The 26,638-nt window shown below is 35.7% G+C and overlaps 2 protein-coding genes across 2 annotated transcripts in view; both read right to left on the reverse strand.

The window, feature by feature from the left end:
- Positions 1-6,410: 6,410 nt before the first annotated feature.
- Positions 6,411-25,689, reverse strand: LOC310733199 (alpha-2-macroglobulin-like protein 1). The gene is made up of 37 exons (XM_083554229.1): positions 25,626-25,689; positions 23,845-24,039; positions 23,155-23,214; positions 22,730-22,910; positions 22,203-22,359; positions 21,045-21,097; positions 20,756-20,776; positions 20,392-20,560; positions 19,724-19,808; positions 19,489-19,603; positions 19,014-19,128; positions 18,547-18,656; positions 18,143-18,313; positions 17,672-17,908; positions 17,441-17,504; positions 17,149-17,297; positions 16,734-16,883; positions 15,952-16,125; positions 15,555-15,621; positions 15,194-15,332; positions 14,889-15,114; positions 14,178-14,304; positions 13,832-13,953; positions 13,272-13,323; positions 12,999-13,082; positions 12,364-12,540; positions 11,900-11,981; positions 11,050-11,206; positions 10,157-10,243; positions 9,751-9,913; positions 9,008-9,201; positions 8,409-8,624; positions 8,186-8,304; positions 7,350-7,458; positions 7,136-7,195; positions 6,848-6,953; positions 6,411-6,572 (listed from the first exon to the last, which is right to left on the reverse strand). Exons 4-37 carry the CDS (start codon positions 22,859-22,861, stop codon positions 6,529-6,531), a joined length of 4,233 nt encoding a protein of 1,410 aa, XP_083410355.1. The 5' UTR covers positions 22,862-22,910; positions 23,155-23,214; positions 23,845-24,039; positions 25,626-25,689; the 3' UTR covers positions 6,411-6,528.
- The window catches only part of LOC310733749 (uncharacterized protein), a gene marked incomplete at its 3' end in the record, with an annotated part of 67,044 nt that continues 63,891 nt past the window's right edge, over positions 23,486-26,638 (reverse strand). The window contains exons 14-15 of the mRNA XM_083555152.1: positions 23,845-24,039; positions 23,486-23,594 (exon numbers count right to left, since the gene is read on the reverse strand). Of these exons, the coding sequence (XP_083411278.1) occupies positions 23,486-23,594; positions 23,845-24,039 (304 nt within the window). The remainder of the gene's footprint in view (positions 23,595-23,844; positions 24,040-26,638) is intronic.

The following is a 26,638-nucleotide window of genomic DNA, read 5'->3' on the forward strand; positions in this document are numbered from 1 at the left end:
GTATTGTACTGTACTGTACTGTACTGTACTGTACTGTACTGTATTGTATTGCATTGAATTGTACTGTACTGTACTGTATTGCATTGTATTGTACTTTAATGTATTGTATAGTATTGTACTGTACTGTACTGTACTGTATTGCATTGTATTGTACCTTAATGTATTGTATAGTATTGTATTGTACTGTACTGTATTGCATTGTATTGTACCTTAATGTATTGTATAGTATTGTATTGTACTGTACTGTATTGCATTGTATTGTACTTTAATGTATTGTATAGTATTGTACTGTACTGTACTGTATTGCATTGTATTGTACCTTAATGTATTGTATAGTATTGTATTGTACTTTACTGTACTGTACTGTATTGTATTGTATTGTACTTTAATGTATTGTATAGTATTGTATTGTACTGTACTGTACTGTACTGTACTGTACTGTACTGTATTGTATTGCATTGAATTGTACTGTACTGTACTGTACTGTATTGCATTGTATTGTACTTTAATGTATTGTATAGTATTGTACTGTACTGTACTGTACTGTATTGCATTGTATTGTACCTTAATGTATTGTATAGTATTGTATTGTACTGTACTGTATTGCATTGTATTGTACCTTAATGTATTGTATAGTATTGTATTGTACTGTACTGTATTGCATTGTATTGTACTTTAATGTATTGTATAGTATTGTACTGTACTGTACTGTACTGTATTGCATTGTATTGTACTTTAATGTATTGTATAGTATTGTACTGTACTGTACTGTATTGCATTGTATTGTACTTTAATGTATTGTATAGTATTGTACTGTACTGTACTGTATTGCATTGTATTGTACCTTAATGTATTGTATAGTATTGTATTGTACTGTACTGTATTGCATTGTATTGTACCTTAATGTATTGTATAGTATTGTATTGTACTGTACTGTATTGCATTGTATTGTACTTTAATGTATTGTATAGTATTGTACTGTACTGTACTGTATTGCATTGTATTGTACCTTAATGTATTGTATAGTATTGTATTGTACTTTACTGTACTGTACTGTATTGCATTGTATTGTACTTTAATGTATTGTATAGTATTGTACTGTACTGTACTGTACTGTACTGTACTGTATTGCATTGTATTGTACCTTAATGTATTGTATAGTATTGTACTGTACTGTACTGTATTGCATTGTATTGTACCTTAATGTATTGTATAGTATTGTATTGTACTTTACTGTACTGTACTGTATTGCATTGTATTGTACTTTAATGTATTGTATAGTATTGTACTGTACTGTACTGTATTGCATTGTATTGTACTTTAATGTATTGTATAGTATTGTACTGTACTGTACTGTATTGCATTGTATTGTACTTTAATGTATTGTATAGTATTGTACTGTACTGTACTGTATTGCATTGTATTGTACCTTAATGTATTGTATAGTATTGTATTGTACTTTACTGTACTGTACTGTATTGCATTGTATTGTACTTTAATGTATTGTATAGTATTGTACTGTACTGTACTGTATTGTATTGTATTGTACTTTAATGTATTGTATAGTATTGTATTGTACTTTACTGTACTGTACTGTATTGCATTGTATTGTACTTTAATGTATTGTATAGTATTGTACTGTACTGTACTGTACTGTACTGTATTGTATTGCATTGAATTGTACTGTACTGTACTGTATTGCATTGTATTGTACTTTAATGTATTGTATAGTATTGTACTGTACTGTACTGTATTGTATTGTATTGTACTTTAATGTATTGTATAGTATTGTATTGTACTGTACTGTACTGTACTGTATTGCATTGTATTGTACTTTAATGTATTGTATAGTATTGTATTGTACTTTACTGTATTGTATTGTATAGTATTGTACTGTACTGTACTGTATTGTATTGTATTGTACTTTAATGTATTGTATAGTATTGTATTGTACTGTACTGTACTGTACTGTATTGCATTGTATTGTACTTTAATGTATTGTATAGTATTGTATTGTACTTTAATGTATTGTATTGTATAGTATTGTACTGTACTGTACTGTACTGTACTGTATTGTATTGCATTGAATTGTACTGTACTGTACTGTATTGCATTGTATTGTACTTTAATGTATTGTATAGTATTGTATTGTACTTTACTGTACTGTACTGTATTGCATTGTATTGTACTTTAATGTATTGTATAGTATTGTACTGTACTGTACTGTATTGTATTGTATTGTACTTTAATGTATTGTATAGTATTGTATTGTACTTTACTGTACTGTACTGTATTGCATTGTATTGTACTTTAATGTATTGTATAGTATTGTACTGTACTGTACTGTATTGTATTGTATTGTACTTTAATGTATTGTATAGTATTGTATTGTACTTTACTGTACTGTACTGTATTGCATTGTATTGTACTTTAATGTATTGTATAGTATTGTATTGTACTGTACTGTACTGTACTGTATTGTATTGCATTGAATTGTACTGTACTGTACTGTATTGCATTGTATTGTACTTTAATGTATTGTATAGTATTGTATTGTACTTTACTGTACTGTACTGTATTGCATTGTATTGTACTTTAATGTATTGTATAGTATTGTACTGTACTGTACTGTATTGTATTGTATTGTACTTTAATGTATTGTATTGTACTTTACTGTACTGTACAGTATTGCATTGTATTGTACTTTAATGTATTGTATAGTATAGTATTGTACTGTACTGTACTGTACTGTATTGTATTGTATTGTACTTTAATGTATTGCATTGTACTGTACTGTACTTTACTGTACTGTATTGTATTGAATTGTACTGTATTGTATTGTATTGAATTGTACTGTACTGTATTGTATTGTATTGAATTGTATTGAACAATTAAATTTTCTTCGTGAAGTGATTTGAATAAATGATTATTATTCAGGTTTTGATCTGAATCAGCAGGTCAGTTGGCAGTGCCATATGAACACGCCTTCAATATTATTAACGTGATGAAATCGTCCAACGTATATCTGATACGAAGACCCATAAAATACTGACTGTGTGATTATAATGTGATGTAGAAATTATGCTGTTGGAGATTCAGTAGTTTTGAAAGTTCAACTGCAGCGAGTGTCAGAAAGCAGATCACACACACACACACACACACACACACACACACACACACACACACACACACACACACACACACACAAACACACAATAACATTGAACATATGAACATTTAATCGAGTTCAGGTTTATCGTGTTCCCTTCTCACTCCTGACAAACAGACCTTGAGAACAAGGTAAAAAGAGAGAAAGGAACTATTTTGTTCTATTGTTATATAATAATTATATATATATATTACTGATCATTATAAAAAATGACTAGAAAAATGACACACAAAACAACTGTTTATCGCACAAGTAATTATGATTCTGATGTCGATTCAGAAAAGTTTTTTTATTAATTATTTATTAGTAACATCGTTTTTTATGTTTAGTTGCATGGCTGATTTTATAAACATTACATTATGTAAATAATTACAGAATTTTTGAAATATACAAACCACTCCATTTGGCTTTAACATCTACACAACAGTTACAACTTATTGTTACAATTTTCCTCATTCTGATGCACCAGAGAAGAAGATCTTTAACTGTTTATACTGTACATGATATTTCGTTTATTGAATGCACAATGTTACACACACACACACACACACACACACACACACACACACACACACACGCAATTTTTGTTTCTCTTTAATCACAGAACACAAACTAATAATAAAACACATGACAGATATGAAGATATGAGACGAGCTTGTATTTGGGGTTATTGTGTTCCTCTTCCTCTGCTGTTATGACTCACACGGTTGCCGTAAAAAATAAATGTTAGAAAGTGTCCTCGAAAACAAGCTGAACGGAGGGAGAGGTCACGAATTATTGACTTTCTTACAACATTAAGAAAATATCAAACTTCATTTTTTTAAATACTTTAATATTCTTGCTGGTCTACTGAAAAATATATCAAATTCCATGTGTAATTTTTTTACATTCATTTTATGGATTAATAAATGGATTTATGGCTCACGTGGTGTATTTATGGAACTGAATAAAATATTGACTAAATTCTTAATTTCGGAGTAAGGAAATGAAGAATATGTTTTTTGGATGGAAGAAACTATACTGTAAAAAAAAAAAAAAAAAAAAAAAAAAAAAAAAAAAAAAAAAAAAGCTTCTATCTTACACTCATTGGTAATTATTGATTGTTTATTAGTCAATTAGATTAATTGATTAGCTATTGGTGACTGTTCACAGTTGTAATATCTTATTACTCAGACATTACAAAACATTAAGTATAAATGTAAAGAGCAGGGTCTAAAAAGGGAGCAATGTCCTGGCTGGCAGGCAGGGGGCAGTCTAAAGCAGATTATAATATTCTAGAAACTATAACTGATTAATCAATTAATAATATATACTGTATCTATGACCATTAGAGAGTGTATTTATATATGTATTATATGCGTATTATTTGTTCATTCAGTCAAGGTCAGTTTAAAAAATAAAAATAAAAAAAATTAAATGTAACTTTACTCTCAACTCTGCCATCTAGCGGTTAGAAGCAGTAAATACAGAGAAGTAAAATAGGACGGAGTTTATTAATATATATCTAATATCTTCAGTCTCTGTGGAACACTAACACATCTATTTTACTTGTGTTGGTGGAGTAAACTACTGAACTCAATACCACAAGTTAGATTAAGAGTGTTTAAGATCACAATACTGAGGGGTTTCACAGAATTAACATCTGTTCTGCAATGATTTACTCTTTAAACTGATTAAATCTGTATATAAAAACCTGAGGGCAGTTTCATAATCAGATTTATTTTAATGACATAATCAGTTCTGATTGTATTTTCATCATACTGTATATGTCTTTTAATTCATACGTCATCTGTCACATGTGGCACTAAAATGAACTGTTTTGTCATTGTTATATGAATATGTGTATTCTCTGGGGTCTATTGTGTGTTTGTTGTGAGCGTGTATATATATATATATATATATATATATATATATATATATATATATATATATATATATATATATATATAGTATTTTTTTATGTATTGCACTTTATTGCTTGTAGTGTGTGTACAGTCTGCACTGATGTTTATGTTTGAATGTTGTCATGTTCTTGGAGAACAGCACTTTTTCCAACTTATATATTCTCAAGTCCCACGTGCCATATTTATTTTCAAATGATATTTACAGCACTTTATATTACCAAAATGCATATATATTAGTGGAGTATTATATTCCCACGGCCCAACACTCCCAACACTCTCTATACCCACTGCAATCACAGGTATATTTATTTCCTAATGTTCCTAATAATTTCTAAAGATTTTTCTCCTTTTTTCACATCAAGACATTTTATTTTCTCTTCATTATTTGACATCTGATTTAAAATAACTGTAATTCAGTCATTCAGATTTTGTAGTCGGGAGTCAAAATAACATTTATACCTCTAAGAAATGTTTTTGTACCATTTCATCCTTATTTCAGGACTGTAAACTTTGGGAAATATTTAAAAACCTCTGTAAATATTGTTGAAAGATTTATGATCAAACTCTTGATGTCACCCAAATGAGGATGGGTTCCCCTTTTGAGTCTGGTTCCTCTCAAGGTTTCTTCCTCATAACATCTAAGGGAGTTTTTCCTCGCCACAGTCGCCACGGCTGCTCATCAGGGATAAACACACACCATTCACCTTCACTGTTGTTTTCTGTAAAGCTGCTTTGAGACAATGTCTGTTGTGAAAAGCGCTATACAAATAAACTTGACTTGACTTGACTTGTAAATCCATTTACACACAACTTTACTTTAAGATGTATAAATGAAGCAAATTACATTTTATCATCCTCTAATGTATAATAAGTGATATATATATATATATATAGTAGATTAGGATGAGAAAATCCAGCACAGGACAGATTAATAATCAGTGCAGATTGAAAGTTTATTGATGTTTTCAACTTTATATATTTTTTTAACATTGAACAGTAGATCAGATTTACAGCAACAACTTTTGGATAAAATCAGCAATACAGCAAAGATGATACACTGTTTTTAGCATTTGGACACGTTCTAACAAATGTAAATGAGAAATACAGAAACATAGGAGAGAAAAAAAAGGATGTACAAATGAAACACTAAATGTATGGTATATTGTTATCAGTAAAAGACAATAAATCAACAGTTTTTTTGTGCAATTATTTTGGGTCATTTTTCAAGTTCATCAGAATATTTTCTCTTAAAATGTGACATTACAAATACAAATAATTTCTGAAGCAGATTAAAAATATTAAAGAGAAACAGAACATTTTTACAAAGAGAAAAAAAAAATCAAACACAATTAATTATCGAACACTGGTTAGAAGGTATTAATATTAATAACTCAAAACTAAACAGAGACTAAAATAGTGAACATGGAGAGAAAAGCTGTGATCATGTCCACGCTCTCAGGCTGCACACGGGGACGTGTATGAAGTTGCAGCTTTCTCACCTTCAGAACAAGAGAAGAAATTGTATTAGTCACACACACATTCATACAGAATACAAGAGGTAGTGAAAAGATTTCGACAACTGTCCAACATGTAAACATGCTAAATAGTATATACAAATAAAAAATGTAAATAAAGTATAAGTGATGGAAAATAGGTAAAGAATAATGTGAGATCTGGTCGGAGATGAAACACTGATACACTGAACTTTGTGTGCAGTTGCTTTGGGCTGGAAAAATATATAAAAAAAAAAAAATACATTCAGATTCATACGTACTGATCTCATAGTAGTCATAAACCTTTACAACAGCTGGTTTGAGGTTGTTCACTGGTAGGGTCTGTGTGATGGTCAGGGTGTAGACCTTCTCCTGTCCAAGTTTTAGCTGCACCAGATCAAGAGGTAAAATCATGACTTTTCTATTAAACATCTAATAATCTGTTAATAATGAACAGTGTTTCCCCGTGATTAGAACCTGAGTGATTAAAACAATGATCTGAACATGGGTTCATGTGGTCTTAGACACACTCTGGGTAAAGTGGTGTGTGTGTGTGTGTGTGTTCTTACTCCATTCAGGTAGATGATTGCATTACCGTCCATTATATCCACACGTTTCACAGCTCCATCCTGGAATAAAGAGAGACAGAATCAAAACAAAACGATCCATATTAATGTTTGGAACTGCGTTTGGTTTCTCCATGGATCACTAACTTCACGCCTGCTACACGCCGCTCTGAATACATGTATATAAATAATAAGATCGGTTAAAGGTCTGAGTTACGTCTAATTTGTTGTTCACAAGCTGCACAGACGTCTCGTCCACCCTGAATCCTGAAAGAGGTTTGACTTCGATCACCAGCATGTTGGTCTTTGCACGTTTACCTCCATACCTGAAATTAAAGCAGCATTAAATCACTCAAACATTCTCTTTATTTGGTCTCTTTATTATATTCTGGGTTTCAGTATTACGCATGGAACCACAGGAGGAAGTCTCACCTCGAACCTCCGAGTTTGTCTTTGTTCCAGTGTTTAGATTGATTTTGTTCTTTTGTCTCATAATTTTTTTGTGTTTATATTTCAATTGATTGTTTATTTTTCTACTTATGCACTTTAGTATAATCAGCACGATTTCACTCGGGTTTAACTACATTCTGGATTTGATCAAATAATTTTTATTGCATAAATATTCGTATTGACTCGTTACTATCTTCAGTCTTGTGTAATTTGGGGTTGCAGTGGAGGATGCTCCGATTTCCGTACAGAGTGATGATGATGATGATGATGATGATGATGATGATGATGATGATGATGATGATGGACAGATTTAGAAACGTGTTTATGAGAGGAGATGCATGTGAGGAGACGTTTTGGAGACGTTTTGGAGACAAGGTGAGAGAGGTGTGATTGATGGTTTAATCATGTACAGAGGAGGAACATGGGGTATATCAGAAAAAAATTGCTGAGGATGGAGAAAAAGAGGAAGGCTAACAAGGAGTTTTATGGATGTGGTTAGGGAGACATGTTTGAAAGACTCGGATGTAGAGGACAGGGGAATTTGGAGATGATGATCCAAAAGAAGAAGAAGAAGATGAAGAGGAAGAAGAAAGGAGAACTCACCTGACTGTAATGGTCAGTTTCAGAGAGGGATTTGGGAGCCTGCAGTTTCCAGATGCTGAGGCTGAGATGGTGAATGAAGAGCTGTCAGGAGGAGGAGGGATGTTGTAGTTCACAGTGAACTAGAAGTTAAACACACACACAGTAAGCACAGAACTGACCCTCTGAGAAGCTGCGTAATCCATTAGCGATGAGTGATGAAAGTGTGAAAGGGTGATGTTCAGACCTGCAGGGACACACATCCTGTCCCTTCAGCTGTGATGTCGTAAAAGTCAGGAACCTTGGGCAGCTGACTCTCCTGATACAGCAGCCTGTTACTCTGATTGATGATAAACGTGGTAATCAGCCCTGATGATGATGTTAGAGTAACAGTGAGAGTTCCTGCTGGACTGTAGGTGGCGAGACTGTATTTTGCCAGAGCCTGGAGAGCCACCACAGTGTCCTAGATGATGAAATAGAGCATTAACAGAAGAAATTCCTTTGAGGCTGATTTTAGAGATATATAACTCTACACTAAAATATTAAGCAAACTGTATTATTCTAATGATTTCTTACAAGTTAAGTGTTGGTTAATCCAATCCAAGATGGCTGACGTCAATAGATGTCAATAAAAGTGATTGGAAGAGAGTGTGATGTAAACAAAGCAGCAGTGATATAATACAGCTGATAATAAATAAAACATGTGGATTCATTAGTATGTGGGCATCTAGAGCAATTTATTTAAAACATCCAATCCAGTCCAGTTATTGTCAATTATTTAACAGTTCAATGAAGTTAAAGACGTTATGAGAAAACGGAGCAATCTTTAAATATGCGATGTCGTACTTGTGTAGATGCGAAACCCCCAAAGGCATTCTGCTGCTGAGAAATCCACTTGACAATGCTGGAGCTGTAACCCAGATTAAATCCGGATATCTGGGGTCCAGACATCAGACCCAGAAGCACATATGAAGTCATTTCCACTTCCAAAGAGTCCGTCACCGATCCATAACTCACTCTTTTCCAGTGCCTCCCACCATCTGTGGAAGATATTAGAAATTAACTCGTCATTGACTCACATTTCTACAACGAAGACCACAAATCCCACAGATTCTCTATAATCCCACAACCACATTCCCTATAATCCCACACTTACATTCCCCATAAGCCCACACCCACATTCCGAATAATCCAAACCCACATTCCCCATAATCCCACACCCACATTCCCCATAATCCCACACCCACATTCCCCATAATCCCACACCCACATTCCCAGAATCCCACAACCACATTCCCCAGAATCCCACAACCACATTCCCAGAATCCCACACCCGCAATCCCCAGAATCCCACAACCACATTCCCCATAATCCCACAACCACATTGCCCATAATCCCACAACCACATTGCCCATAATCCCACAACCACATTCCCATAATCCCACAAACACGTTCCCCATAATCCCACACCCGCATTCTTCATAATCTCACACTCACATTCTCCAGAAGTTCCACACATTCACAACACAATTGAACTTTAACTAATCCAAAATAATGTTAATAAATAATTATACAGCAAATAGATCAACCTAAGGTTATGGCCTGTGCATCCAGGTTTAAGATGAGAGTGTTCCTCATCGCCTGATCTCCAGCCAGCGTGAAGGTGTAGAAGAGGAGAGCCTTGGCGTAGATGGAGTTCACCTGAGTGTAGGCGTTCCTCAGACACGTCAGACTGTAGGCCACTACAGGATCCTGCAGTATGTAGATTAACAAATTGGGATAATATTTTGGTAAGGGGCTAAAACAAGACTTTAAACTGCTAGTATTTAGTCAAATATTAAATTTTTATTTTAAATAAATCACAGATTGCTTCTAAACTTTCTAAACCTTTGTTTTTTATTGCTTTGCTTCTTCACCACCGTAACTTCGGAAATGATCTAATGTTCAGTGTTTACCCCGAGACCCTCTATAAGCACACTGAAACCGTTCACTTACTGTAACTGGATAACTGAGTTCCAGCATTGCAGCTGTGATGTACGCAGAGAGTGTCACTTCATCATTCACTTCATCATTCACTCCTCCCTAAGAGAGAGAGAGAGAGAACGAGCGGGAAGGGGAGAGAGAGAGAGAGAGAGAGAGAGAGAGAACGAGCAGGACAGAGAGAGAGAGAGAGAGAGAGAGAGAGAACGAGCAGGACAGAGAGAGAGAGAGAGAACGAGCAGGACAGAGAGAGAGAGAGAGAGAGAGAGAGAGAGAGAGAGAGAGAGAGAGAGAGAGAGAGAGAGAGAGAGAGAGAGAGAAAGAACGAGTGGGACAGAGGGAGAGAGAGTGTGAGAGAGAGAGAGAGAGAGAGAGAGAGAGAGAGAGAGAGAGAGAGAGAGTGAGTGAGAGAGAGAGAGAGAGAGAGAGAGAAAGAACGAGCGGGACAGAGGGAGAGAGAGAGAGAGAGAGAGAGAGAGAGTGAGAGAGAGAGAGAGAGAGAGAGAGAGAGAGAGAGAGAGAGAGAGAGAGAACGAGCGGGACAGAGGGAGTGAGAGTGTGTGAGAGAGAGAGAGAGAGAGAGAGAGAGAGAGAGAGAGAGAGAGAGAGAGAGAGAGAGAACGAGCGGGACAGAGGGAGTGAGAGTGTGAGAGAGAGAGAGAGAGAGAGAGAGAGAGAGAGAGAGAGAGAGAGAGAGAGAGAGAGAGTGAGAGAGTCAGTCTAACTATTAAGTACTTAAATGCTTTGATCTTTAATACATATAACAATGTTATTGTTACACTCCTATAAGGGGTTATAAAACAGTTATAACTTCTTATAGGAGTGTAAAAATAACATTTTGTATAATTGTTATTTGTTGTTATTGTATAACTGCTGATTATTAAAACCACTCGGACTGGTCTCCTGACCTTCAGGTCACTGTGGAAGAGTTGTCCCACTGAAGCGAAGCATCCGTTAGCCTGCTGCTGCTTGCCAAGCCAAGTCTTCGCCTGATCCACAAACATCTGGTCTACAAAGATGTATTGTTTTGCTTGTCCGAAAGACTTCATCACGAAAGCAGTCAGCCTGAGAACAAACCCAACAGAAATAAAGAACAGAATCAAACTCATGAATCAGAAAAAAATGACACAATATTTATATATACAAAACACAATTGTGTAGGACGTCTTTGAATGCAGGAGCATGAAATGTTCCCTACACCTGAACTCTGAGACCTGAACCGGTTCCAGCATGACAATACCCCTGTACACGAATCAAGCTCTATGAAGATCTGGTTGGAGTGGAAGATCTCCAACTATAGAACTCCAACCCTATTCAACATAAATGGATATGAATGCTGACTGTACCCCAGACCTCCACACCTTCTCACTTACATTAGTACCTGACTTAATCTCTGCACATTTCCACAAGCACACTCCAACATCTAGTGGAACATCTTTCCAGAAGAGTGGAGCTTATTATAAGAGCAAATGGTGACCAGATGTGAAAATGGGATGTTCAAAAATTTCAATCTTACTGTCAGGTGTCCACATTTGTTTTCCATATAATGTATATTAATAATAAATAGTTTAATAGCGATAAATAATTAATGTGATTATTTGATAATTCATGTGGTATTAGTGGATTAAAACACTTTTAGATCTTCAGGTATTTCCAGGTCATTTCAGGTCACTGTAAACTTCCTCTGTTTAGATGTTAATCTCTACATTAATTAGGACTATTAGGATTAAAAACAGTTTTATCGTAAATATATTTCACCATGTGTTTCCTGATGCGTCACTCATCCCAAAAGCACTGTAAGATCCATCAGTGTGTTTGTAGGTCAGTTCTCTCTGGTATCCTGTGCAGGAGATGAAACAAAGCAAAAGTTGTGTAAATGAATTCTAACACAACACTATAGTATTAAATTAATAAACCCCAGACATGTTATGCACATGTTCAGGACTGTAATGAATGTCAGTCAGTGAAGAGGATGAGTCTGGGTCCTCTGAAGGTTTCTATCTCATGCCATGTCGAGGAGTTTTTCCTTCGCCACAGTCACCACTTTTTCACTCATTAGGAATAAACTTACAATTATAAGTAACAAACTTATAGGCACCAAAAGAGTCAATGTTCATTGTTAAAAATGCAAATTAAATTGAATTTATGTTACTCAAATGCTAGAAGGCCACTTGTCAATCAAGAATCTATACAAGATGTTTATTTTTTAAAGGAGTTCTCACCGCTCACGAGGTAGGTCTCAGCTGTGCTCCTGATGGCAGGTGTCAGCTGGTTGGTGCTCTCCAGATACTCCAGGATGAAGATGTCGGGGGCAAAATGCAGCATGTTCTGCTCTCCACAACCGTACGGCATCGCCAGGAGACTCGCCAGGTTCTGTAGGGCGCGGCCCATCAGATCTCCTGCAGAAATTACATATGGATCGTTTTTTTCTTTAATTTGCAAATCTAAATTTTCTTAGATTCAAATGTGGTGGTATAAAAGTGCTCTCTGCGGATTCCCATAAGAAAAATGACACTATATGGGGACGTGACAGCTCGTTGGTTATGACATTGGCCTTCTGATCAAAAGGTCATGAGTTCTAATCTCAACACCACCTAGCTGCTGTTCTTGGGCCCTTGATCGGCAGAAATCCATACCAATAGTTTTTCCAGGTTGCTGGAAAGGCTAAAAAGGTCGATTGTCATTATACAGTACAACAGAAGCCTCTAGAGGCGCATCACTCACATTTTACACAGTCTAAGGACATGAAAGATAAACAAAATGGTTTGCTTTTGTTATTCATACACATGTATTTTTCATCCTGTGCATTTATTAAAATGATCCAAACTGTTAAAATTTAATCAGTTCTCTGACTCACCCACTACAGAGACTGTGCCAGTGGCCGAACCTTCCACGTACACTTCAGGCAGGGGCAGTTCGATTACCTCATTATCAATGCTATCTAATAAAGAGAGAAACCGGGAAAAAACGGCATGATACTGGAACACAAGTGCTGCTGTGTCCCAAATCTAAACAGAACTGATTAATAATCAACCATTACAATTGTAATGTGCTTTTAGTAGAAACCCCTTTCTTCACTGTAAGCTCTGTTTATACACTAGAAGATGAAAGAATAAGGTGTGTGTCTGACCTGAGAGGCAGATAAACGTATTGTAGCTTTTAGACTGTTTGGTTCCTTCAGCCTGAAAATGGCAGCAGAATAAAAATACACTTATTAGAATCACAATTACAGCAGCAATAATAAGACTTTAAAATTCTTGTGTTCACATCAGTATTTACACTGGTATCCTCATCACATTCACAGCTGGAATCACAGATGCTTAAATCAATTATCAATTATTTTAAATCTCATGTGTTATGAATGAAAGTCTGGGCTTTTCTATTGCATCAAACCACAGCTTTATCTTATTTTATTATTATACTTTCTTCACAATCCACCATGTTGATCAGTTATTATTTATTGGGTTCTTATTATTGGTCACTTTGACTGATCGCATGATGCAAAATGCATTTCATTCAAATTTCAGGAACAAAATCAATTCAAATAATGATTATTATATATATATATATATGTGTGTGTGTGAGTGTGTGTGTGTGTGTGTGTGTGTGTGTGTGTGTGTGTGTGTGTGTATATATATACTCTATATGTATGTATATAATTAGTATGAAAATTAATAAAGAAATAATCACCAGGACTAGAAGTGTTTTAATCACTGTATCGATGCGTCCTTTCTCTGGTACAGTTACTGCTTTTCCCCCACACAGTGTCGATGACTGCATGGCCTCCGCAGTCACTTTGAAACTTACCTCCCCTTTAACACACACACACACACACACACACACACACACACACACACACACACACACACACACACACACACACACAAACACACACACAAACACACAGAGATAAGCAATATATAGTTAAATAATATAAACTTAATTTCTACGTTTTTTTATATACGTTTTACTTTGGTAATGTGGGAAAGAAAAATCAGCATATTGAGTGAACTTTAAGTTTAAAAGTTTGACGGACCCAGAACCAGTGGTGTGATGGCCCCTGAGATGGTCCAGCTCTCACCAGCACACAAACACTGTGTGTATTTGCAGGTTGAACACGGTTGCAACAAGAACTTTTGCGAGTTGACCATACTCACATTCACCTTTAACACACAGAGTTTATTATTCAATCATTTATGTGAAATTTTATCCATAGTTGATGATTAATTAAAGGAAAAACAAAGTTATGCTCAGAATCCACTGAGGACAGAGGTCAGCAGATGCAAGTAATTTACATAATCATTTACATAATCATGTGTAAAATTACGCCTTCCCGTGGGCTCACCACCTGCAGGAGGGACTGTAAGGGACGGTGCTGTGAGGATTGGGCAGCGGTCGAAGGCGGGGGCCTGCTTAGACTGCTGCCCCCGCAACCCGAATTACGGATAAGCGGGAGAAAATGAATGAATGAATGAATGTGTAAAATTACATTGATTTTGTACTACACACTCTTCAGAATGCTTTTTGAAACACGCTGGTCTTTGGTGATGATGGTGAACTGAAAGATCTGTGAGTGTGAATGTGATAATTAAGAGAAGAAAAAAAAGAAAATTGAAGGACCCGAATCCCGCTTTAGCATTCCCACATTTCTCTCTGAACCAAGGAAAGTAAAACATACACATAGTATGGGTCAGAAAGTAAATAATTGTTTTGAGAAAATGTAATTAAACCAAATTTCTCATCTTACCATCATACAGCTTTGAAGGTAGTTAAAGACGGTGGCTTTGAGAGTAAACACTTCTCCTCGGATGATGGAGCTCGGCAGGGTGAGGCTCACAAAGAACGGCTGAAAAGCAGTGAGCTTAGATTTCGAAGCGACACCGAACCCGATGGGTGACGTACAGAATGCATCAGCTTGCCACGTCGTGATGGAGTCTGGGACCGTTTTATTAACGGTCAATGCTCCAGTCTGACTGTATTAGAAATAACATTTGACTCAATAACACAGGCTGAATAAATCTAAAATAAAAAAACCTTAAAAAACATGCACACCTGACAGGAACAAGATCCCAAATCCAGGTTTCTGGAAAATATTTGCGTATCGTAATGATTTGTTGGCTTGTACTTGAGTCAGTCAAAGTGTTTTTTTCAACATCATTGGCCAGCGCTTCTTTAGCTACAGCACCTGCAGCTGGGAATCAATTCAGATGAACAGTCAGGACTATTTGGACAAAGTTGCTAAGACTTGGACCAGAACATGAACACTCTCCAGAAGGTAAGTTTATCTGTTTCAAAGTAACCATCAAGAAAAGACTTCAAAAAGTAAGAAAAGTGGGTGTCAAAATAGGATGCAAACCACTAGTAAGGTTAAACCAAAAAACACCAAAAACATCTAAAAACAAACCCCACTTACCACCCAACTGCTTCCGCAAACAAGGTTTCATTACATCTGCATTGGTAAGCAGCTTAATTCCAATATCCTGGAAAAAAAAGGAAAAACAATTAGTTTTTTGCCTCCTGAATATGATCTCGGGGTATTTTATTCTTTTTATGTATAAATAATAAAAAGAAAATAGTTACTGGTACAAATCCCCTGAGTCTGGTATTTATTTATTTATTTATTTATTTATTTATTTATTTATTTATTTATTTATTTATTTAAATGATTAAATGATTTAAATGAATCTCCTTCATAAAGCCAAATTAAACCCCAGACATGTGTTTTAATTCATTTATCATTAAGATCAGACCATGTAGAACATCTGCCACTACGTGTGAGTTAGAAGAAGCAGTAAATAATGATGTCTTACTTTAAAGGTGTTGAACACATCCACCTTTCCAGAGTTTGGAAAATTAGCGATCAATTTCGAAGCTTGTGCTGCTTTATTCTTGATGAAGGGGATTCCATCACATGCTTTAGAATCTTCATCAATGATGCTGTAAGGATATCCTGATAACATCTGTACAGGCAGCATGTTAAACACCTGGAAGAAAGGAATGTAACATCATTCTTATTAGAACTGACATTGTGACCTCTATAAGTCCATGATACCAGAGGAATCCATTACCGATATCTGAGAATATTTATTATCATATAATAATAAAATTATTCATAAAATTATAAAGAATATAATTTATAAATAAAATTATAAATTATACTTAATATGTATATTTTATTTTCCATTTCTTATATTTAATTGCACTGTGAGCAACTGCAACCTAACAATTGACCCCACAGCAAAAGTGTGCACTTTGGTTATGAAATTTGAATATATGTAACTAAAAATAAAAAGATTGACAGGATGATTGAGGTTTTTTACTGCAATACAATTTTTTGTCCTTAATAATTAAAAAATCTGTTGTTTTGTGTTATTGCTTGCAGCAGTCTCTGATAGGACAGAATTTCTTGAAAAGCAACATTAGAATACACTTTAACTGCAAAATCATTCAAACTGGAGCAAAGACAAGAAAAAGTTTGGGTAGACTTAAACTAAAAACTGAAAAAAGACATTTCTAAACTTTAATTTACAAATATTATTTTTTAAACCTTTACTACACATTAAAAATGAGCATTTTGTCAGTTTAAACGCACAGATTGGATGCTGATCTCCTTCTCTGGTTGCAGCAGCAGCAGACTCTCATCTATGGCCTTCACCGAACACAGTGAACCTGGAGCGGCTCTGAGCATAAGTGATGCCTGATCACCAGGAAGCTCTGTAGTAGGAACAAACTCGAGAGACACCTATAAGACCAGAACAAAATGAGGTAAGTATTTCTATTTTTCAAAAATAATCGAATACTTATATTTCACTCAGAACAGGTTGTATTCTATCTGTATGATTCATGATGGTAATTGAAATATATTTCGAGCTTTAAAAGTGATGGCTTGTATTCATATGAAATGTTTATGGGAATGGCTGTGGCATTTAAGTGATGGACCCAAAGCATTTTTATAGAGAGAATATAAAATAATAAGTAAAATAGGAAAAGCTCAGTTCATTTCTTACCTTGTTAGCCAAACATGGTTGAACACGAATTGTTGCGCTGTCTGCTATGGCTTCACCAATGGGAAGGATTGTGTACAGGACCACCTGAGCAGCAGGGCTCAACTTTACCACATTCTGCAGAGTCACCACCAGGTTGCCTCTGTGCTCAGCTACAAAACAGTTCGGTCACAACACATCAGGACATGTTTCCAGGGAATGTCTGCTACATAGCTGATATATAACATCCAGCACTTTTCATTACAAAGCTACATTGGTTTGATTGGAGTTTATGGATGGTGTGATGGTGATTAACCTTTTCCATGTTTGATGGCTTGTAAGATACGTCCTTGCTGGTACAAATGGCCTTTACTCATCACCTAGACATAAAATTTATATACATAATTGTAGTGCAGAACATGAGGGACAAAACTAAAGAAAAATCCCTCAAGATGTTTGAAAAAAAGGAGATGAATGTACTATTAATTTTAAAATGATTCTTGGTTCTATTCATATGTAATAATGTTATAGTGAAATACAAGCCCACCATGTAGAAGAAGGTTATATACTTCTGGCGTGGTGCGAGTGCGCTTTGGTGTATCAGGTACTGAGCTCTGATGACGGCTTTTTTAATACAGCTGAAAATGGTCACACAGGTCCTCAGCTTAATAAAACTCTGGCTCTTGGAGTAGAACGGCTGAAGACTCAGGTAGGCTGTGGGGTAGTTTGGTGTGTGCTGATTTGTGATCTTTTTAACCGGTCTGCTAGTTTTTTCATACTCTGCCTGTGTAAAAAAAATAAGATAAAATAAAACATAAAAACTATACCACCACTTTAAAATGATATATATTTTATATATTTGTATACCACAGTGCTACTGAATTGTCAGTTTTACATACCTACTATAACAGAAGCTGTCAGTTTAGAGCCATTAAAAATGAAGCTATGGGTTTTCAAATCACATTGTATTTGTAAAATATGAATGTAAAATTTGACTCATACTACAGACTTCCCCTACCTGAAGAGACAGTTGCGCCAGACCCCATGGTTCAGTGTTGAGGGAAAATTTTGCAATGCCTTTGTCACCTGTAACCAGTTTCTGGACAACTTTTTTGTTGTTAGAGTAACTTATAGTCAGATACACCACTTTTCTTTTCATAGGGTTGGACTTTGGGCCGAGAACTTTAATCTAATGAAGAACAACAGGAATTCCAGAGCACAGTGTCAGAAACCAAAACATTGAATCATTTAAGTTGTTGTAGAAAGAAGAAAATGGCACGTACTTGCCTTTAATCGCAGTTGTTTACATAATAATAAATATAACTTTATTTACGGAAGTAGCTGACATATTGATCCAAGTCTATATAATACATAATGATATATGACAATGTATATAATGATCCTCTTAAGTACAATAATCACCTTTCCTTCATATGCTATTCCGGGTTTATACATTGTTGGCGAATCTTCAAATGAAAGTGTGACCATATTAGATGTTATTGAAGAGCTGCCTGAACCAGTCATAATCACTCCTACAGGGTAAAAACAGCATTAACACAAACGTTAAACTACAATGATGGGTAGAAAGAAGCTAAGAAACTTATGCAGCTAACAAATATTGGAAACGTGCCATCTTAAAAATAAATCAGTGAACATTCGCCAATCAAACGACATTGTTGGGAACCAAACAGCAGCTTTGCATAGTACATACAATTTAATTTCCACGTTAGACTTTTTGAAAAAATAAAGAATTGAGATGGAGCGATGCACAACATTTGTTAGCTATTTTAATGTACAAACCAATACGTTAAAAGTGTTAATATCAAGTATGTCATTAAATGAATCATTTAATCACACTATAAATAATATCAGTATTGAGAATATCTTACCAGTTTCGTCTTCTTCCACCTGACTCTGGACTATAATTGACGGAGCATAGCGAGAATCTTTTACTTCAAATTCTGTTAGATTTAGGATCTGCACTCCACAGCCGGTCTTGCCAGTCTAAAGCAAAAAAAAGCAAAGTTATTTCATTATGAATGAGCAGCACATAAGAAAAATAAAAAATATCCATATCATTTCTATTCATAAGAATCCATATAATTTTCTATTCATATTCAAGGAAATAAAACATCATTTTTCTATAAGTAATAAAAAAGACAATTCTTTACTCGATCAGTAAATCTTTATATTGGTCTGGGTGGCTTTGGTTATAAAAGACAGCTTTGGTAAAAGTTTTTAATGAATACAGGAATATCACTGAGACTTTAGAGATGATTGAAGCAATCATATTGATATGGTTGTTCATATAAAGACACTGACAGAACTGGCCTTCATAGTTTCTTCCAAGCTTAGATCACTAACCTTCATTGTATAATTCCTGCAGATGTTTGGTGGGGGTTGGAGTCGCCCGTATCTGTATTTGTTATGGCACACCGTTGCCTTCACTGTTCCGCTCACCGGCTTCCCGTATATATATCTGCAGAAATTAGGATGTATTACATTTTTTTCAATAATGCGATAGAAAATTATTTATCACAAATGTACAGAAATCATACCCTGGAGTGGAGAAGCAGCATTATTAGGCATGAATACTCACTTTGCACACACTTTCAGTGTGGCGGTCGTGTCCAGGATGGTGATGACTGCCGGGAGCTGTACTGTAACCTCAAATGTTGGCAGAACTGTGAAGATTTTAACATTCAGTCGTGACTATGAATTTTATTTGCCCTGGACAGACAGTTTTTTTATGCTTATGTGTATATGGTGGGGCAATTAAAAATGCAGATTAGATAAATATACCAAATAGCAAAAGAGAGGAAATGTTATAAGTATAGTCAATGTTGAAAATATACAGTGCAGAAGTGATTATTTGCATCTTAATCACACATTTTTTATCTGTTCTAAAAGTTCCTTAAATTAATACATTTCAAGTTTTTAATACTCTAATCAACATAGACAAATATGGAGCAAATGTATGTTTATTATTAGTGAAACTAAACTCAACATAGAGCATAAATACAAAATATTATTGTAAATGTTTTTAGGATAATGATGTTTTAAATTGCGTAAATTATCAGGACACCAAATGGACACCAACATTTGCTTTGTTTCCACACGGACGGTTTTAATTGCAGGATGTGTGCATCATGGCGGATTTTGGTGATCACTCGTTAATAAAATTGGTGCCGCTAACGTGTTATTAACGGCTTAATTTTGACAGGCCTAATACATTACATATACAAATAAAGATAAACTGCTCCTGACCGTAGTCCTTCACTTCGAATGTTTGTGTGATCTGCTGGTTTTTGTCGTCCCAAACAGTGATGACATAAAATCCTTTTGTGGCCTCAGAGTTTATGAGATACGACAGATCCACAAGGCCGCTGTTTGTGGCAACATTCAACCATTGACCGATGCGATTTGAGTTCGGGTCCTAAAGAAAAACAGATTATAAAACACTTGTAGATTACATACGGTTCTTAGATTTTCCATTTTTTATTATGCTTTACCTTAAAGTTAAAAATAAACAAAAATAATTTTCAGATGAAATGCTTGAATATGTTAAGTAAAGAATGTCATAAAAGTAAGTTGCTGAGTGTTGAATCTTTCACATTGCACTGTACTGTACCTGCACTTCTATTGTCGGAAACTGAAAAAAAAAAAAAGAAAAAAGTAGCTTTTATAATCATGTTAAACATGATTAAAAAACAGTAAGTGTAGTAATGAAATTCTCTAATCTTTATCAGAATGCACTTTTAATTACTTTTGAATTTGTTTTGTTTGTTTGGTTAATTGATGCATTAGTTGATTGAGTAATTGATTGATTGATTTTTCATGATTTAAACTCATAAATGTCATAAATTCATAGACATGCCCCTTTTATTTCTATTTGAAGAACTAATAAAACATTTTCAAACCGTCTGATTGTAGGTGAGGAAATTGGTATCCAGGGAAACAATGCGGAATTTCACTGTGAGGAAAAGAATATATCTGTAATGCTGTTTCATTTAAAATCTGGTTTAATTTAAACACAAACTTAATTAAACTTTAGGGTAAAAGGTAATTATAGTAAGATTGTAACATTACAATGACCAAAGACAAAATACAAATTGTGAATTATGGTTGTTTAAAAGGTATAAACTTTTCTTTATTAGCAACTCTGACTTCATTAAACCCACAAAGAATTTTGTGTGTGTTAGCGGAGCTACATAAGGAATTCCAGTTTTGCTTCTACTCCTATCTCCACCACTGTCTTGTAATTGGTTTGTTCTCCGAGTGTGCTCTTGTTGTGGGTCCCCAACATTTACTGACACTTTTCTCCCCAAATTTCTCTCATCAAACACCTGCAGCCTCTTGGTCTTTGGCAAAATTGCCTTTGGCATCATGATTTTGGGTTTTTCGGTTGTCAAAGTCAAATTCGGCCCATATTCCTGACTCTAAATTTGGTCAATTGTACCATGTTTTTGCTTTAATGTTCCTTAGTGATTATCAGCGGCCACTGAATATCAATGATAACAAGGTTTCCTTCCTTCCTCATAGTGAGTAGGGAGAAATACAAAAAGCACTTCTGCTTTCCTGTCGAATGTTTTTGATAAACTGGACTGCTATTTTGCACCCTGTCCACTTTGCCCAAAAGAGGGGGCTACTGATAACTCAGAAAACCATCTCTTCAATGCTCGCTCTCTAACTACAGGTCCAGGCCACACTTTGTGTAAACCAGCTCTCCACCCACTTACAAAGCCTTGCTGGACTCTGCTGCCAAGGGCAAATTATTTGATGTAAAGCTAACATCCATGGTTAGCATTCCCACTAAACCAATGAAATACCCTGTCCCTGTGAATGCTCCAGATGGGAAATTCCTGAAGGATGCTTCACAAAATGGCTTTGATCATGTGCATGCATAGCAGTTGCTCTAAGAGTAACCCTGTTTTTCTGTGCTCCAGGTTCAATGAAAGACGAACATCTAAAATAATAAGGGACCATATTCTAGTAGGGATCAGGGGTGTGGTCAGGGGTGTGGTCAGGGCAGAGCCAGGGGAAGCAAGATGTTTGGAAAAGCTTTCAGAGAGTGTTACCTGTTTGTCCAGGTTTGTAGATAGGTTTATCTGTATGTATGATAATCAGATGGGATAGAGGTGTGATGAGAATCTTTGTTGTCTTATTCAGGACAGTTTTTGACCCTTTAATCTGAATCTTAATTGATGCCACTAATTCGTGATCAACAACAGGAACCTGTAATAAACAGCAAATGTGAAATGGTGATAAATTACTACTTTTAATACTGATAATAATAATAATACATAGCACAATAGAGCAAAGTCATCAGCTTTACAGACCAAAATGTTGATGATAATGTTTATAGTATATTTATAGAAATTTCTTTTTGTTTTGCTGATTTAAGACCTCAGATGATTTACAAGGCTGAAGTCCTGCAACAAAAAAATCGCCAGGGGGCTTTAAGTTAATTGAGATCTGTACACACAAAATCACAGTGGATTAAGTGGTCCTAAAAATTAGATAGTTATAACATGTCTGGAAACACACAAACCTTACAAACTACACCGTAATGAAGTTATGATCATGTTTTTTTGAGGAGCCTGACCTGGAACGGGATACAATTGTAGTATTGTTGTGTTATAGATGTTTCTTTCAGAATAAGGACATTGTTCTGGTTATACTCCAGATTCACATCCAAGGCAACAGTTTCAATCGGGTTGACAGTAACACACAACATTTCAGCAGTGCCTCCTACAGTCTGGGAGGTCACAGCCAACAGGTAAAAGCTAAGCAGAGGAAAAAAAAAAAGCATAAATGAACGCTCTGTGTGGTGTAATATTTTATAGCAGAGGCATTAATTTGTCATTATACTGTATTTATCAGTGATGATCAGCATTAACAATGTTGCTGAAAGTTAAGTACAACAAAACTATCAATCAAAACTGTTACTTAAGATTTTCCAGGAAACCCTACCAACAATTATTTTGTTATTGAATGGGACCTCTGATTTCTGTAAACGCTTGCACTGACCTTTCATTCACATCAGCAGATGGGTAATTGTCGTTCTCTTTATGAGATGTAGATGGATGCCTGTAAAGTGAATGAGCAAACATTTAATGTCAATTTCTACATAACAGTAAAAACTGCTTTTTAGTATGGATTATTTTTGGGGTAAATGTGGTGACTGTAGAACAAATCACCAAAGTCGGAGTCACAATAAATATTTTTGTGACTTTTCCATCTGTGGCCAACAAGGTGGCCTCCACAGCCAAACTCCAGCCAGAGAAACACATGAAGACCTCCCCCTTCTTCCTGATGCATGACAACATTGGAGGCCAATAGTATGGCTTCCCAAGCCTTGCTACTGCCACTGGCCAATGGCATGCCTTCCCAAGTCATGTCTTGACAACCAGAGGTTTGTGCGGACATTTTCAACCACCAGGAGGTAGGGGCTACTCCAGGAGTAGCACCTGTTAAAGTCATATCAGCTATGATTCCCTTCACACGAAGCACTTGCTATGGTTCATGTATATCACTATGCCTCTGCTACAGTTGCAGCACTACGCATTTTTTTTTCTTTTTTTTTTTGCCTGGTGAGTCAATATTTTGTTTCATTTCATGTCTTTAACCCTGTCTTTTCATATCATTTCCCTGATTGCAAATTATTAAGTATTTGCCACTTGTCACACCCGAGTGAAGAAATCTAAAAAAATCACTGACCTTGTTTCCTCTTCATCTGATTCACTGGAATCCGGGTGTTTTTCTTCACCAGATTTAGATGAATGCTTATGTTTCCCTTCATCTGATTCAGAGGAATGTTTTTTCTTTTTATCAGGTTTAGATGGATGCTTGTGCTCCTCTTCATCTGATTCAGAGGAATGTTTGTCTTTCTCTTTATCAGGTTTAGATGGATTACTGAAAAAAAGTATACAAAAACACATTCAAATGCAGTTTTACATCTAGTTGTTAACTACAATAGAATTACAGTAAGCAATAAAATATGTTTGCTTTTTTCAGTTATGGGTTTGCAAACAATCATATATACATTTATATACATTTTATAATGTAGCATTATTAAGCATTAGCATTAAAATTACTTTACATTTACATTCACAGCTGAGAAATTTAAAATTCCCACAAAAATTCCAAAGTCATGTTTGGCAAAGCCAGTGGCCTACCACTGCATTGTCAATGTGACTGCACCTTAAAACTCAAGAATTTACCCATGTCCTCTGTCAGTCATGGAAAGCCAAGCCATTAAGGAAGTCAATTTCTGGAAGGACTAACGCAGGGATACGTTAATACCTCTATCTGCTCAGCTTCTTTGTGTAAAAATAAAATTGACAATCGTGGGTCTAAACTATATATAGTTATTTATTAATCTTGACTATCAAGACCTTTCTGAGCTGCTTTCATGAAACTTGCCACTTATAACCAAAGTAAGCTGATATTGCTGATAACATTTTAGCAATAAATCAGAATCAAGGCAGCATTTACCTTGAGAAATGTTATGTTATTGAATTTTTACCGTTGCTACAGCTTTACAGTATTTAAGAACTGCATTTGTTGTAACTATGTTATATTGCTCGTGGTGAATTTCCTGGAGCAGAATACAGATACGTGTTTCAAACATGTTAGCAAAACTTGTCTCACACAAGCACCAGGTCACACTCAGCCATCCATATCTAATGACAAAACCAATGACCATTTCTATTTATTTGACCCTCCTGGCTATCAAGTACTTCCTGATGTGTTCCATGAAACTTGCCACTTATAACTGAGTGTATATCTGAGTGTTCACTACTCAGACATCAGCAGATTTCATTGTTGTTTAAAAAAGGAAGCAGTACCTGATAATGCACTGACTTTCTAAGCTTAAACGAGTGAACAATAAAATACAGTTAAATTCAGTATTCCAAAACAAACACTATCATTCTCCTGTCATTACTTAGTTCTCAAAATTACTAACGAATTTTTGAAAAATAAAAGGAGAAATGCTATTTCAGGGTTGTCTTGCAGTGTTTGAATGCACTGACTTGTCTGTAATTGGACCAGATCCAGGTGGACCTCCTCCTGTATTGGGACCAGTATTAGGTGGATTGCTGTAAAAAACAAACAAATCACATTTAAGCTGTAAAACAGACTAAGGGCAAAAGATACATAGCATACGTTGATTCATTACTGGATCATTTGTCAATAGGCTTGTAAAGTGTACAATGAAATAAAGTGTGGCAGGGGTTCGCGAGTGAAGGGCAGAGCGGGATTAAACGAGCAGAAAGACTAAGCCTGTAGCTGATTAGACTAATGAGTGTGCTCTGTTTCAGTCCAGCTTTGACTTTCACTCGTGAACCGCTACCATATAATGTTATCTTTATAATTTTTAAAGGGAAAACTAGCGTTCTGCTCTAAATTACTGATTCTCAAGTTTACTAAAGGCCTTTTTCAAATTTAAACGACAAAAACTATTTTAGTGTGGTCTTGCAGTGTTTGAATGCACTGACTTGTCTGTAATTGGACCAGATCCAGGTGGACCTCCTCCTGTGTTGGGACCAGTATTAGGTGGATTGCTGTAAAGAACAAACAACTGACATCAGATCACATTTAAGCAGTAAATCAGTCTCAGGGCAAATGCTACAGTGCACTGATGCATTGACTCTGGGGGCTTGAACCAGTGCTCAAGACCTCCCTTAGATGCTTTTAGGAAAGTTGCTGCTCATATCCAAATTAATACAGCTACATCCACTACAGTTAATTGCCATGCAGAGACTGTCGCTCTGGTGGTCAGCCTCAGTCACTTTGCTCCACGAATGAACCGGACGGCCAGGGTGTGAATGACGAAACGAGGAAAGTAATCGAATCTTTAAAGGGACAAAATGATGGTCACATAGACTCTGAGAGTAAAAGTTTCTGTACGTGTGGAAAATTATTCTTGCAGAAACATTAGCACCGACAAAACCTGCCAGTTAACTTGGTCTGCATGGAGTGTCATACACCAGCCTTTATAATTGTACCATCTGAGGAAATAGCTTCTTGGTGCATAGGAACCCCTAGAACTTCAAATAGTCTATTCTACCCCGACTGGAAGCCCAGCGTCTCTTTGATGGTTCCCTTCAAGGTTCAGAAATGGGGGGTCCATTGTTTGGGCTGGGGATCAAGGAATGTCCCCTGTGCCTGAGATGGGATATCTCTCGTGAGGAGGGATCTGAGAAATATACTCTGTTCGGTCAACTATGGGCTATCAATTAGGGGCAACACCCTTGCTGATGTGCCTTTTCCAGGGCTCCTGGAAGCAGACTGATTGGAGAAAATGCGCAAATAGACATTCTGGTGTCATTCCCTAATCCTCAAAATTACTAACGACTTTTTGAAAAATGAAAGGAGAAATGCTATTTCAGGTTTGTCTTGCTGTGTTTGAATGCACTGACTTGTCTGTAATTGGACCAGATCCAGGTGGACCCCCTCCTGTATTGGGACCAGTATTAGGTGGGTTGCTGTAAAGAATAAACAAATAACA

This window comes from Silurus aristotelis (genome assembly GCF_946808225.1).
Source record: "Silurus aristotelis genome assembly, chromosome: 11".
In the NCBI taxonomy this organism is placed as follows: Eukaryota; Metazoa; Chordata; class Actinopteri; order Siluriformes; family Siluridae; genus Silurus; species Silurus aristotelis.

Excerpts from the sequence above, each read along its gene's own strand:
- LOC310733199 (XM_083554229.1), bottom strand. The coding sequence starts at position 22,861 with ATGTTGTGTGTTACTGTCAACCCGATTGAAACTGTTGCCTTGGATGTG. Across the intron at positions 18,314-18,546 it reads GAATAGCATATGAAGGAAAG|ATTAAAGTTCTCGGCCCAAA; the intron begins GTGATTATTGTA and ends GTTCTTCATTAG. Across the intron at positions 15,115-15,193 it reads TGGGATCTTGTTCCTGTCAG|TCAGACTGGAGCATTGACCG; the intron begins GTGTGCATGTTT and ends TTTCTAATACAG.